This window comes from Melanaphis sacchari, unplaced genomic scaffold, assembly GCF_002803265.2.
Source record: "Melanaphis sacchari strain LSU unplaced genomic scaffold, SCAv2.0 Contig0_pilon_pilon, whole genome shotgun sequence".
NCBI classification, from domain to species: domain Eukaryota; kingdom Metazoa; phylum Arthropoda; class Insecta; order Hemiptera; family Aphididae; genus Melanaphis; species Melanaphis sacchari.
Genome location: NW_020270366.1, coordinates 9,119,170 through 9,136,242, shown reverse-complemented (window position 1 = coordinate 9,136,242; position 17,073 = coordinate 9,119,170). Strand labels below are relative to the sequence as shown.

The following is a 17,073-nucleotide window of genomic DNA, read 5'->3' as shown; positions in this document are numbered from 1 at the left end:
GGAACCGTAAAATAGTCATAATAATGTAATTATGATGTAGTTATCTGACATAACGTTATTTGCACGAAAATTTTTGGTGTTAAATATTTTAGAATTATTTTTGTACTATTTTTTTATGGTGATTATACGAATTTTTCAAAAATATTATTATATTTTATATCAGTATTGTTTTTTTAAACATAATCGTTAATGTATTTAAACGTCAAATATGACTGTGTAAAACTGTTAAATATATATTATTAATTTTATAACGGTAAAAGTATTAACAGATATGTTTGCTTCTGTACTTTACACAAACTACGAAGTACTATACAATAGTCAATAGATCTTATGAATATAGTTTGTATTTTAAATTTAAAATCAAATACCGTTATAAGACAATAAACTACAATTATTTTATATTATAGCTTGTAAAAATATAATTATTTTATAAAAATCCAAAATAGTTGTGATATAAATATATCAATAACATAATCTATATTTTTTTATTTATTTTTTTATTATTATTTTTCTATAGCTTATATTTTTGTAATATTACTATTATTTTGTTATTTTATTGAAATAAAGTAAGTGATTGAGCCATTTTTAAAAAAAAAAATCTACCATCTTAAAATTCTTAGAAAATTAAGCCCAACTTTAAAATTGTAATGGTTCCATCATTTAAGTTCACATATACTATACAGAAGATAAAAAATAAGGTAGTTATTAAAATATATTAAGATTTAAGATATAAAAAATTTTTATTTTTTAAGCTCATATACTTGTTATTTTTAATAACTGATTCAAAATGTATAATACATGAATATTATTATTCATAAAATAAGCAGAATTTTTTTGAAAAAATTTCATTTTAAAATCTTTGTTTGTTAAATTAATACTGAAATTAGAAAATATATTTGTATCTACAGTAGTAGATATTAATATATTTTTATTACAATAGTATTGTATACTAGTATTTTAAACATTAAGATTCGAATTTGGTAAAATATTAAACATTTTCAATTTATTTAATTACATAATAACGTTGCTATACGTTTTAATTTTTTAAATTATTGCTATAAATTAATGTATAAGTATGGTTTTTTCAAATATCTAATGTTTATATTAGAGTTATTATTTTAATAAATCTTTAATTTTAAATTTGTATTTTTATATGAAATATTTAATAATTAGCTCTTAATCAACATATGGCTAAAACCATAAGAACTAGAGACTTTTGAAAAATTTGTATTTTACAGAAGGATGTGTCGGTTCACAAAGAAGGTTAACACCTTGCAAGATCAGCTTGTAAAGTACAATAATTGTAATTGTAATGAAATATAAATAATTAAAAGTAATAACTGTTCATATGTATTTTAAAATTTTATAAATTTATGGAGGGTCTACAAAAACATAAATTTATGCAACAATAAACTATTCACTTTCATCAATTATCGATTTATCTCTAATGTAATAACTAAATAATAACTCTACATAAACTTATAATTAAAATAATTTAATATATGTCGATACAACGATACTATAGGGCAATAAATTCAAAACTGCAGATTAATTACCATGAAACATTCAAAACGTCTATAATAATCCTTAAGATATTTTAATTAAAAAAAGTCGTTCCCCATTTTTACTTTTTATAATACAATTTTTTTACATTATACATTTATTTTTCCCAAATTATAGTTTAGAATAGAGTTCTAAGCCCACATAAGATACTTTTCCAGGGTCGTCATATACTATAATATTGGTGCACAGTATATTACAATTTAAAAGCTGTCATAAATCTATTGTACTTAAAAGTCTATTTTTAGCGGTGCTTATCGGTTTATTTTATTATTGTTTTAGTAATATTGGTAGTTAAGTTTGTATAGAAAGTAAGCATGTAGTAAATATGTAAATAACATATTAATCTTTAAACAAACAAATAGGTGACCCTCATTTCTTTAGACCTAAAATATAAATATATTTTTAGTTACAAAGTATCTATCATTAGTATATAATATATACTAAAATATTATTTAATATTATTTCATAATATATTTTAAAAATTTGCAAGTATCAATATTTTCATAACATTTTATGAGAGTTAAAAAACAAAAAAAAAAAAAATGTTATTATGAATTTCTTTTACATAAAAAAAAATAAATCAAATATTATTACTAAATTTATCTATTTCGTATTTCATTCATAATATTATCGTAATTTATACTTCCCAGTATAGAAAGTGGGTCAACTATTGGAATGTCATGTATTCAAATAAAAATATATAAATAGTATTGAATGCTAGGTAAAGTTAGTTAGAGATATTTCATTGGATAAGTAAAACGATAAATCTAATAAATACATTATACTTTGCCTGTTATTCGCTTGAAAATTATATTTCTGTTTTAAATTTCATATTTATATATACTTATTTGATTGACATGATTATAGTAAATTTTATGTAACATATCTCGAGATAAATATACAGTTAAAGTATTATACTATGTAATTTAAATACTACCTATATAGTTTGGGGGACAGAGTAAATAAATACTTGAATAATTCAATTTTTGATCAATAAAATTAAAAAATATAAGTACACTTTATTTTATACGTCAGAATATTTCTAATTGAATTCGTTAGAAAGTACTATACTTTTAGGAATTATTTTTAACGTTCAAAACTTTTATTAATTAGTTTTAACAAGTGTTTGTAAAAAGTTTGTTTTAAGTTTCCAATATTTCATTGTAAAATAGTTAATATATACGTATATATATGTGTAACAACTAGTCAGAATATAAAAACTGTGTGTCGAGCACTCTACTCGCTTCATTTATTTTTAACATAAGCCAGAGTGAATTGAAATTATATTGTATTATGCTCACTTATTGCTGATAGTATATTTATTAGTTTAAACACTTAAAAATTAAATACGTGAATTTCATTGTGTAAACTACTCTAATTTATAACACGTTTTGCAATGTATAAAACATAAAAATAGAATTTAGGTAAAATTGAAAAACAAATTTTACAAAATACTGCAATGAAAATTTTAAATGAAAATTATTGTCTGAATTAAACTTTAAGTTCTGAATGGAGCGAGAAACATCAAAAATGTACTATATATTATTTTCTTATTGCTAGCATTTTAGTAGAAGTGTAAAATAATTTAATAGATGAGGTAATTTATAGATAGGAAACAATGGCTTCCTTAATATTTAATTTATTGAATTTTTATTTTCCAGTGTTAACAATTGTTTATCTAATTATTCAAACTCAAGGTAAAGATTTTAATGTATTGACGTTTCATAATCTTTTATTTACCAATCTATAATATCAATCTAAACATGATGAAAATTGTAGTTCCTTTATTTTAGGAAAGATAAGCCATCAGAATATATATGTATATTATTAAATTATTATTCGAATTGTACACGATAATACAAAGCTTTTACTATATTTATGTGTTTGTTGCATCCGAAAAACAATGAATTATAGTCTTGTTTAAAAAAAACCATACTAGGACGATAATCAATCAAATTGTTTACACTTTCACGCCTTGGCTTTCAGTGTTATTAAAATGAAAAAAAAAGGAGAAATCATTATCAAATTTAAATTCACCCAACCGCGTAATTTACTCTGTTGACTTAATAGAAAACCCTTATAAACACGTGCACGGTTTCTATACAGTACAGAACATATCTGACGAGAGTCATGTGCCGAGGGTGAGCGCCACTGAATTCTGCAATTTTCATGCTGGCGGTGAAAATCTTAGTCAGTTCATTAGGTCTACTGTAGCGTTTGTATTTTACGCACTAATAGTTTTCAATGATAAGCCATGGGGAAATAGCAAGTGATCAACTGATCCGTATGGTTTTGAATCACGATCAGAAATCGTAAAATTTAATGTGTGTATACCTAGAATAGTATATTTTTATATTTATACTGTTTTCTTCGTCGATTCAAATATGTTTAATTATCGACGTGGAAATTCCAGTAAAAGTTTAATCCCTTGGGCATCGTTATGCCGGGGTAAACAATTAAAAAAATGTGAAATACGCTGCACAAATTACAAAATGTCACAGAAGTAGTAGGTTTTTAAATACTCACATTAAACGAATAACTAAGAATCCTCTTAGTCAATCGGTATTTATTCAATAAAATTTTAATTATTATTTTATCTTAAAAAAAAGTTTAAAAATAGTTAATGCGTGTAGGGATTACATCTGAAACAATTAATTTACAAAAAGAAAATATTTGGAGAATGACGATACAGCAGAAAATCGTTTAAAATAAACACTAACCAAATTAATTTTTAAACTTTTTATCAGAATCTAAATGGTACATTTAAATAATGATTTTCTAGTAATAATCAGTAGCAAAATTATTCACGAAATGTATAAATGTACAATATTTGTATATTCATTAAATTCGTGTATAATCATTTTGACGATTTTATTATTATGAAATTAATAATATTAGGTATCTAATAGTATTATTATAAAATAAGTCTGATGTAACACTTATTATGATTGAATATAATGTCGTGTTATATGACCATAATGAGGATAATGAGAAGTAATGTTATGGTTTTTAAACATTTCGATAAAAATAGCTTTTAAATCATTCGATAATATTTTTATTATAAAAAAAATAACTTCAGTTTTAAACTGACAACGATAATCAAACAAATCGTTTTCGGTGCACATACGTACAGGCATATCGGCGAATAAAACCTAACTCACGAGTTTATACGTTATTTTTAAACTACGTTGTGAAAAATTCCTAATTCTCATTTAAATTAATTTATAAATGTATATTCTAATCATTAATTTTATAAAGGTCACCATGAAAATTTTGGAATTTTTTGAATGCGAAAACATTTAGATATTATGAATATTATTACTTATACTCATATTATATGCTACTGACGGACATAACACGATTGCACATTTTTACTTTTTACACTTAAAAAAACACAACATAATGCGCTCAACATAAATTTTATATTAATGGTATCAAAGGAGTTCACAGTTGTTCATTTATGTTTAAAATTATATACTTGAGTTACTAAAATTTCATATATGCATAATATCTTATATTATGTATATACATGTAATTTACATATCATATTATTATATGTTTATTTTTATACGTGTATTGAATAATAAAGTAATAAACTGCTTATAATGTCATGTAACCTACATATAGCATTATAGCAAAAAATATAGTATTAATAATTTTTCTATTACACAATTATAGGTAGGTTAACTATATAACGTAGTAGGAATATTATAAAATCTACATGGGTATTATACTTTCAGGTGCATTTTATAAGTTATAATTATTTAAGTCAACATTAAAAAATATTTTTGCGTGTAATTCTGTTGTTTTTTCTTAGGTATAAAAATATACAATTAAATTGTGGTTTTTAAAAATAAAAAGAAGATAAAAATGCACAATCCTATTTCATCCTTATTGACGCAGTATGTGGTTATATAAATTTAAATATAAATCATATGGATTTCATGATAAAATACTTAACTATTGTAGACTAAAAACATATAATATAAATTGTATACATTGTATAATATCTAGATGTTTATAATGATGACAACATTTCTATTCAATTGTAATTAAATCTACTCAGTGCTCGTAAATTTAAACCATTAATAAACACTTGAGTTGTGTCAATATTATGATATTTTGAGTGTATATGACGTTTTTGATGTTGATAAAAATAACATTAAATTTTATTATTACTAAAGAATTAGAAGTTTTAGTTATTTTGCTTAATCTAAATTTTTAATCGAGAGCCAACCGTGTATCCGTCATTCGTATTTAATTTAGTATTTAATATATTTTGTTCTTTGATCAGTTTTATTTGTTTACATTTTTATTGAAAATTAACAATTTATACATAAGTTACACAGTAAGCTTAGTTAATTTGTACAAGTTTATGTCCGTAACTGTTCGTGAAACATATCGTATGCAAAAAATTAATCAAGAAGAATAATAATAAAAATACTGGTTCTCATTTTAAATACACGAAAAAAATAAAACAATACCAAATCGTCTAAAAATACAAATTAACAATAATAGAAACTATTTATTTCCAAGTGGTTCAACTTGTCGTTGATCTGTTAAAAAAAAAAAAGTTCTATAAATTTAACCTTGAGGTTATAAAGTACTTCAAGATAGAAGAGTAGAATGAATGCAGTTAGACCATTTAGATATCAAATTATTAAAATACAGTAAAATCTGTCTTATATTGACTCTTGTTAAGACGGAATCCTGTTCTGTGTGGAAATTTATTATGGTCCGGCAAATTTCTATAACTTAACATAGGATTAAACCCTTGATAAAATGGAATCTATCTAACGTAATACGAAAAGTTTTTTTTAGTTTAGTAAATCATATTATATCTTTGGTATCCGGTGAATTGGTCGCGAACAATTGATCGCCGGTGAATTGGTCGCCAGTGAATTAATCGCGGGCGAATTGATCGCGAATACAATTGGTCGCCAAGATAATTGATCGCCAAACGAACTTTTTTTAGTTTTTTAAATATTTTATTATCCTAGGTATATTACCGAATTTTATGTTTATTATTTTAGAATATTTAAGTATTCTTATTGTTTTATTTTTAAATAACGTACAGTTAAATACTAATTTTAATTAAAAAATAATAATAAATAGATTATGTATATAGTGGATAATAATAATAACAATTTAATCATGGCCATGTTGATATCACCTTAACACTAATACAAGTTAATTTGACAATTATATAATAATAAATTTAGGTGACTTCACGGTATTGATAATTCAACAATGAGAAGACGTTGGCTTTCGACGAACAATTTGAGATTATGCCGCCGTGATTAGAAACGACAGAAATAAACTAATAATGCCCATGTGGGTATATAATATCAATAATAAATACTTAATAACAATATAATGATACGAACTCAATAATGAAAATTTAAAATAAAATACTTAAAAAACTAAAAAAGTTCGTTTGGCGATCAATTATCTTGGCGACCAATAATTGTATTCGCGATCAATTCACCGCGAACCTATATCTTTAACAAATGGAAAAACATTATATCATAAAATGAGCAAAAATATTTTTGATACCCACATTTATTTTGTTATTAAACAATTATTAAGGTAAAATATTAATACGTGTCGATAGATAACTACATTTTATCTCGAATCTATATCATCAGTGCTCATTGTCATGCCGTATAATCGTAGTTTTCCTGTCTTTCGTTTTATCTTATTTGTTCTCACAATGTCTTCAAATATTTTTTTAAATTTAAATGAAAACAATTAAAGTTATAGAAGAAAGTTGTTAATTATTAAAGAAAAAAATCGAACAAAACTTTAAACGAATTTCGGAATTTTTAATTGTATTTTAATCTGCTTACTTTATTTTATTTTATTATGTTATTATTTGATTAATACCTATTAAATATTATGTTATTTAAATTTCAGAATTAAAATTTATAATTATTTTGAAATATTCTAATCAATACATATTATGTAATTATTTACTAAAAAATAAAATGTATTGTAGCCTATGATATTTTTAATTTTCAAAATTTTTATTTTTATTATTGACCGGAAAATGTTATAACCTTAAATCTTAATCATGCAGAATATTGTAATTATATTGTACGAAATTTTTCTTTTTATTTAATTGCATAAAAACCTGCTTAAAACGGAAATGTTTATCGGTCTAGTGCAATTCCGCACACGATCTATTGTATGAAATAAGTAAGGATTTATCTTTTATTAAATCACTTGCTTAGAAGCCGGAGTCTTTTGCCAAATAAATTAAGAACTTAAATTGTTGTATTATATTGCAATATAGCACTAGTTTTAAATAAAATCAATTTAGCAAGTGATGTTATACAGAAAGTAACATAAGATATAACTGGTGTAGAAAATATATTAGCTGAAATTATATCTATTGTTAAAAAAAAAAAAAAAAACACTCTGACGAGTTCTATAATTAACGGTTAAAACAAGGTAAAATTATTGTCAATGAATTAAAAATCAAAGTATCTTTTTACAATTATATTCTATTCACCTATGAAAAAATAAAACAGTACTTTTTCTTCTGAAAATCAAGATGAACTAATAGTTAATTTAAAATCAAAGTAAATCTTTATATATTTTATATATCAACTAATTCTTTTGAGGAATGGTTCAAACAAATGCAGAACCATTGCGATCATTTTAAGTTTTTATATGATGAGTAATTTGAAAAACATGACAATTATATGGCATTCAATCGAATTTTATCTTTAAAAGTGTACCTACCTGTCAATTAAATCGTATCAAAAATATAGTTTTTAATTAATATTATGATTTAGTTGTTTACATTTTTATTTGAGATACTGCCACTTTCTAAAATAATATATTTATGTTGAGAGGCTTCATAAATATACAAAATGTTAAAGAAACCGCAATTTTTTTACTTCTAGTGAAGTTATAAAGCATGTATTTATGCCGAGATCAACGTTAATAAAATAAATGCAAGGTACACATTTACGATTTAATAAATCTTCTGATAAACTATGAATCCAAAACATTTTTTTTTCGAAATACAAAATAATTTTGTTCAGTGTTCAGAAATGTTATTATAATATTATTATTGTTTATCATTTTCCTATTATATAATAACTTTATATTTGATCGTTTAGTATTTGCGATTTTGCGATATCGTTAGACTTTTATTATATGACGTGTAAGATGAAGAAGATGAAGATTATATCTGCGAAGAATATAATAATAATAATAAAATTAGGTACTGACATATATATCTTACTACAATGATGTATAAAAATTAACAAAGTAACACCAAGTATCAAAAAATTTATTTGATGTTTTACACGATTTAAGAAAAAATCATTTTTAAGTTTGAATCATATTTATACAATTTTTTAAATATAAAAGTATTAAACAAATATATAACAGTAATTATTCTGTATTTTTCATTTTTCTTGGAAAAAACCTAATGAAGTCTTAAAATAATAATAATTACTGATACATTTTTCAATTCAACATCTGTTAGACAATGAAATTTTTTCATGTAAAAATTATATTATGTAAGAATATTTTTGATTGATAATTTGAACAATTTAAAAAAAAAAATTAAAAGTTACTTTCATATGTAGTTACAAATTTAACAAATTCAGACTGTATAATTTATATCCAATTTATAAATTATATGAATGCGATTACATTTATTATATATTACATTTTTAAAAATTGTTTGGTGAAAATAAAACCAATTCACACATGTTTTGTTAAGCTAAATTATATTATAATGTATTCAAATACGGGGAAATAATAATTTAAAAAATGATTTAGTAATCATAGTTTTAAATATATTTCTTTTAGTATTTTCTTTTAATGCATATATTAATTATTATTACTATCATTTTTATTATATTTACGTTATGGACAGGGTTAAATTATTTATTTTTTTTTTTTTTTTTGTTAGCTGTTAAGTCTTCAAAAACAAGGGTTATTGTCTTATTCTGGGTCGGGTAATAATTTGTTATTTTAAGACTGAGGAGGAGTTTTTATATTTAGATGGAAGGTTTTTCATATTCCTTAATTTATTTGTTAGAGGTATTTTATTTTAATAGTTTTAAAACAATTCATTAGTTTTGAGGTTTTGGTTAAATTAATTTTCTTGAATTGATAAAATGTAACAAATTCGTTCATAATTATGTTAGATTTTTCGTTTTCAGGTATATTGATAAGAGAAGGGATTCACATGAATGTGTTGTTTAATAGTAATAATTAGCAATTGATAGCAGTTCTTGAACGTGTCACGTAAGTTCGTTTTTTGATTTTGAATATGAGTTTGTTATTGATTTTAAGGAGCTTGGAGTTACTAATGATAATGAAGAAATCTGAATTTAAAAAACAAGTGATTTTTAGAGCTTCATAGATGACGTATGTCGATTAAATTATTTATCACACTATAAATACTGTAAGATAAGAAAAAAAAATGTAATACTTTTGTAAGTTTTACATTATCATTCCAGATATTTGTAGTTGTTGAACATTTAATATTATATTTATTAATTAAGATGGATATCAATGGTTTTGGGTGATATTATCGAATTATGTGATTTATTGGAATATTAGATATAATACGATTGAATCTCAACAGGATCTTGTTATGGGGTTTTTACTGAGATTTAAAAATTGGTCTTTAAAAGTAATTATACATTATAAAAATTCCAGAAATTATAATTTGAATTAATTTATTATATGTAAATACAAATTAAAGTGAAAGTACATATTAAAATACTCTATTTAGAGATAGGATTTCTTAGTGTAAATTTTATTAGAAAGTTATTCAAAATCTTTTCTTTTTTTTTATTGTATCATGCTCTGTAATTTATTAGCTTCCGTATGGTTATCATACATTCTTATTAGACATAAATTTGTAGAAAGTTATTTAAAAATACATTTTAATTCACAAGTTAGTAGATTTGTGAAGAAAATGTTGAAAGCTTAAGTTAGATATTCGATATATTTTTCAATGCTGAGAAGTGCTATGTTCTTATTGAAATGTAAAGATAATGTAACAGAATGAAATTACTGAAATAAAATAGTTTTAAAATATGGTAATAAATTTAAATTTTAAAAATTAAAATATGGAAAAATAAGTAATCGATCTAATGTATAGTAGGTGCGAATATATTTCGTTATTGAATAATTTACTGTTATATTTAAATTCAATATTACGTAAATAAATGTATACAAAAATTGATTTTAAGCGAAGACAGAAAGTCAGTCTGTATTATTAAGTATGTATATTTTGTGATATATTTATATATTTATTTAAGTGATTTATTTTAAGATTAATAATACAGTAGGTTCAATTAATTTTTACCGGAAATATTATATTTTAAAATTGCATTATTTGTAAAAAATATAATAATATAAGTTAAAAGTTTTAATTACTTTTCACAAAATTTTTTTAAACTACAACAAAAAACTAAAATAGTTATTATTTGTTTAAATCATTTATTGAAAATTTTGACATAATAATGTAATGAAAATATCAAGTATAAACGATTATTTGTTTTTAAATTACAATTTAAAAGATAAAATCAATTTTTTCAAAAACTGGTTTTGAGTAAACATTTTTATTTTCTTAATTTTTTTTTTCCTTAGTCATTATAAAAAGTACATTGATTTTTTATCTTCAACCCATAATATTTGAAACTTCCTTTAAAATTGAAAATCGAAGCATTTTTACTACCGTCTCAAAAAACGAAAATAAATATAAAAATAGATTTTAGAATAAATTTATTTATAACCTTGTTAATGTTTAAAATTACATTTTTATTTACTTAATAGAATAAAAAGACAAATGATAAAAATAGTGTAATCATAGTCACTGTGTTTTCATATTATGATACATATACGCCGTCTGTAAAATTGCACGAAAACTGTATATTGCGTGCATAAATATTTTTAGTTGACTTTAGGCTCATTCTCAAAGCTCAAGGGGAATAGTGGTGTGGGGAATTCAAACCCATCCATTTACTTATTTCGCATTTAGGTCATTAACAGATTTTATCGAATTAAAAGGAATATTAGTTCTGTAAGACTCCTAAAGAATATTGATATTGTGTGATCGTTAAACTATAATTAATAAACTGTTTTCATATTGTTAGAAAATTAATAAACTATAATACTTCTTTATATTCGTTTTTTTTTCATAATCCTCTCCATGAATAAATTCTGCATACGGGTCTGAGTTGACTTATAATTTAAATATTATGTACTTATTCCTCAATGATGAGGTACATTGGACACCTACTGTACGGAAGAGAGGTTACCTACTTCTCCCTCCCTTTATTTTATGATCAATGAATTAAAATATTGAAAATTTTTCTTCAAAATATGTTACTGTGTCGAATCAACACTAACGCGATTCACTTGTTAATGGTAATCTCACCAAATTCCATTGAATATTTACAAAATACCGGTTTATCGAGAACTGTTTTATTGTTGATTACGTTCTGTAGAGATTAGTATCATAGACGAAATAAGTTGTCTGTATTCGCTATATATCGGCCATAACTGTATATTTTTTTGAGAAAACTCGACTTAAAAGAATAGAGACCTAAATTGTGGTTATATAACTATGATGGATGCTCAAGTTTTATGACTCCATTGAGCATTGGAATAAACTATTAAAATACTATTTATATAGATAGTAAATATACTTTGTTGGATTGACGTCGATAAATGCATAGTAAGTATCTACATGTGTTGCAATGTAACGGTTTTTTCTTTCTATATTTTTCGTCTAAATCGACAGTCTCGGAGGCACTAACGACTAACCAATGAAAATCGAATACAATATGCTAACACGATGTATCAGTTACATTACATAAACTAGCGCTTATGCATACGTTTTTCGGCCAAAAATAAATTTATAATATATTTATAAAAGATTCTATAAGTTATAATCTATGTATAACTGTTAAATTACTATTAAAAAAAAAAAAAAAAATTCATTTTAACTATAAATACTAAATACTTACGATGTTGAACAATCTAATTTCAAATATCAACATTGTTGATTTTTTTTCCAGAAATTATTAATTATGCCAAGTATTGTATCAACAAATATCGATTTTAATAATCATTAAACATTTTTTTTTTCATATTTTATAATTTTGTAAACTCAGTAAAAGTGAAATTTTTTTTCAAATGTATTTATTCAACTTTATAAAACATGATTACCTACATTATGTTAGAAATAGGTTAATAATAGTACTCCTCTATAAACTTATGCTATATGACATAAAATTAACTCATTATCGAAAACTTTTCATACTTAATCGTGTCCTGTTTACCTACGATTCGACAGACGCTTGTTCTCTTTCTCTAAGACTTAAGAGTTTCGCTACCTATTTTCTTCTAACTACTATTTCATATTTCAAGGCCTCCCACTGGTTTGGTGCAATTATAAGATTTGTAATAAATAATAATACATGGATTTAAAAAAAAAAAAAAATTCTAGATTATTTATGATATTTTACCACTGTAATTAATATATTATTTTAATTATAAATTTGTTTGTACGTTTTCTAAATTCCACGCAGCTCACTCACTATATTCACTATAGTTACAGAATTCATATAAAGTACAAACACAGTTTAATGGATTTATCTACTTACAATAATAATGCAAATATGTTATTCTTGGAAATTTAAATTTATCAGATGCATCTTTCGGTTCTGATTGTTCAAGTTTCATTTACGCAGTAGTTCAACTAAGATTCTGAAGCATTGATTAAAAAGAATTTTTAGGTTCTAAAAATAAATGCCTAAAAATTTATAGATATATTTAATGATATTAACAAATAATCTTCTTTTGTGTACACTACATTTTCTAAAATTTTATCTTGAAAGCATTGTTTTTCTAATATTTTATTTGTACCTATGTATTTGATAAACTTAATAATATTTAATAAAATTTATAAATATTTGATATTTTTTAGTGGTAGGTAGTCAATAGTAGTTTTATATTTTAAAATATCTATACGCTTTATTATTTTAATGACGCAGTAGAAAGCATGATACTTTTGCCTTTTGGTCTCTCTGAGCTTGGCGCCTTTTTTAAATCCTGTGTTTGGGTGTTAAGCATCGCGCTTAGCTCGAGTTGTTGTACTAATTTACATATAGAGGTAAAACAAGTAGTATTTATAGTATTATAATGTGATTTGTGATGCTTTTCCAAATTATAGTTATTCACAGCTTAATTATTAGACCCCGAATTATAATGATACTATATTATATTTAATCTTCTCTAATATTTTTTAACATATAAGTAATATATCTGTTGTGTTTGAGTCGTTTTACAATCCTAAGTTCGATAATTTAAAATCTTTAAACTTTAAAAGTGTGAAATTTGAGATAATATCTAAAGAAATTAACAAAGCTAATTGGAATCCAGTTTAAGAGTCAAGATAGTTCAATATTGCTGTACATACATTTAATTATATATGTTTATATATAATATATTTAAGATAACTAATTAAATTAATTTGTGTCGGTCAATGAGGATCATTGTTCGGGAGCTCTAGATCGCAAATACTAAACTACTGAATTTTTTAATTGTTATTATTTTAGTCAAAGATCAAGTAGATGCTTTTTTATACTATACTCTATACAGAAATTAAAAAAAGCTTTTGATTTCTTGAAGAATGTGAATTATTATATATAAATTTATAAAATTAATTTATCTGATAACGATGAGCCATTAATAATACTGTTTTAGACCTACTTATTTGATGATAAACTGTTTATGGAAATGTTTATGAGAGATGGTCTAACAGGAAACTAAGCTCATCCATAATACAACTAAATAGTAAATACTAATAAATAACAACGATAATAACAATGACAATAATAATAATAATAATAATAATAATAGCACGAACATAGTCGAAGTATTAACTATGATTTAATGTAATATCCAATATCATGATCAATTTGAAGTCAAATAATCGTTTAAAAAATAATGGTTTTCATTCGAGTTCGGCTAAAATAACGATCGGTTATTTGAAAATAAATTTTGTTTGGGTTTCGAAACTCGGTGCCACGGCGGTCCGGTTCCCGTGCAGTAATTAAAACGCGAGCTTTCGAAAAATAAAAATGAAGTACATAATATTCAACAAAACGCGTTACCTGCGACGAAGGTCCGGCCCCGAGGACGCCCGCCTTACCGGCGACGAACGCGGCGTCGCTGCTGCTTCGGTTGACGGCTTCGGCGTCCTGCCGCCGACACCGTTCGGCGTGTTCAGCCAAGCACGCCACGTACGCGATGGCGTGCGGCAGGAACGACTGGTCGAAAGTGCCGGAGAACAGGGCTTGCGTGATGCCTGGTGGCCCGGCCGCGTAGACGGGCACGTCTTCGCCGCCGTGCGTGGCCCACTGTCGGGGCACCGCGGCCCCGTGCAACCTGTTGTGTGTCTCCGCGTCCGAGGCGTTCATCATGGGCACCAACCGGTGTTCGGCGCTGTGTCCTGGCCCGTTACCGTAGAGCAGCGTGCTGTACGGCAACCCGTCCACGTCCGACGACTTGGTGTCCACGCCTGTGGAAAAAAAAACATACAATAGGTTTGCCGATAAATTAATAAGTCAAAAGAATCCGTGTAAAAGACCCAAGTCACCGTTCGCAGACACACAGACACACAGACACACAGACACACAGACACACAGACACATACACAATTTGGGAAAGTGGACCTTAAAATCATATATATATATATATATCAATACGGAAAGATCTTACTGCAGCGGATAACTGTAATAACGCGGGATGGAAAAGTGCGAATAAGTAGTACTATTAGTACCAAATGGAACTACAATTAATGTACTTGAAGGGTTGCTGATGTTTAACATAGGATTGTTGATGTGGAGAGAGAGGAGGAGAGTTTTGACCGGAACACATAACTAGAAAAAATGTCTTACATCTTGTTTGCAAATTAATTCGATTTAGATCTTTGTCTCAATACAATTGCCACGTATGTATATTGTATTGCCGCGTGCGTATGATTTGATACGTATTGGCACGAAAATAAATTAATAACCTACATTATTTTTTTTCGAAAAAGTCATCGATGACTAAACATATAGGTACCTTTTTAGAGTCAGGATAAATTAAATTACAATACGAAATACAACTGCTATAGGCATTATTATGACAACTGAAAAAAGAGAATAATATTATAAAGTATCTAATATTTTTACTCTTTAGATAAATAATTTGAGAATGATTATATTGTTTTTGTTTAATGTTTGAATTTTATCAAAATAAATATAATTTATATGAAATTATGATTGGGGTAATAATATTTACTTTATAGTTCTTGTAAGTATGTACTGTATCGTTCAATACTAGATGCATTGATGTGTTTAATATAATGCATAATTTTTATTTTTTTAGTATTTTCAATAACAAAATATAAAAAAGTAAGCAATGTCTGAAAATACTAATGAAAATAGGTACTTTGAAAATTTTAAATGCTTTTTACAGAAAGCATTTGAAATGTATTTAAAATACAAAAAGAAAATCATACTTAAACACTTAATGTAGCGGTTACCTACTTTTTTAGTTGTGTGGATTACTAATTTTGAAAAAAAATCTTTGAGGCCCACTAATAGTACAGCGATAAATGTATGCTTATTTTTTACATATATCTAATATGCTAATTATTAGAAATAAAAGAATAAAAAAAACAAATTTAATCAAAAAAAAAAAAAAAAATTATTCAACTTAATCACAAGTAAAACAATTTAATGTGATTTTTAACATTGCTTGCTCCTCCCTCCACGATAAGGTTTATTAAGATATAGATTAAATCTGGATAGTTTTAGTTTCAAATGACTCTCAACATTCAGTTAATTCATATATTTATTAAAAAAAAAAAAATTAAAGAAGATAAAGCTCGTTTACTCAGATAGGCTGTCGAAAAGCCCATCAATTTTCTAGACGTGTAAATATTATAATATAATATATGCGTATGTATTTTTGTTTGAATAAAACGATGAAAATTGTACTTAATGGAAACGCATGACATCAAAAGTTAAATCTAAGACAGTTTCCAATTCTTTTAAATTTAAATAAAGTAAAGTCATATGTAATTTTTCAATACCAACGATTTTACCTACTGAAAAAAAATGTTTTTTTGTCCAAGGTATGTTTTAAACGGTTTTCAATATGCGTGGATATTATTTTAAGAGTTGAATACTAAACGGTACTTTCTTTAAACGATAAAAAACTAAATGAAAATTGTGTTCTATAATATTTCTGATTTTCAACAATTATTATTATTAATGAGAAAAATATAATATGAAACTTGATGTTGTTTAAAGAAACGTCTTGTTTAATTTATAAGAACAAATTAAAGTTCTGTCATCAGAACAATGACACAATTAGATAAATTATTTTTACAATTAAAATCATAATAGCCATAAAGGTGTTATATTTAAAGAACGAATGTAATTTTTTAACAACAAATGTACAAAAGAGAGT

The 17,073-nt window shown here is 24.7% G+C and overlaps 1 protein-coding gene across 3 annotated transcripts in view; it reads right to left on the bottom strand.

Annotated features, from left to right (window-relative positions):
* Positions 1–17,073, bottom strand: part of LOC112599310 (alkaline phosphatase-like) — a 222,125-nt gene that overhangs the window by 14,066 nt on the left and 190,986 nt on the right. For all 3 annotated transcript variants that reach the window (XM_025346157.1, XM_025346165.1, XM_025346173.1), the window contains one exon: positions 14,724–15,130. In XM_025346157.1, the coding sequence (XP_025201942.1) occupies positions 14,724–15,130 (407 nt within the window). The remainder of the gene's footprint in view (positions 1–14,723; positions 15,131–17,073) is intronic.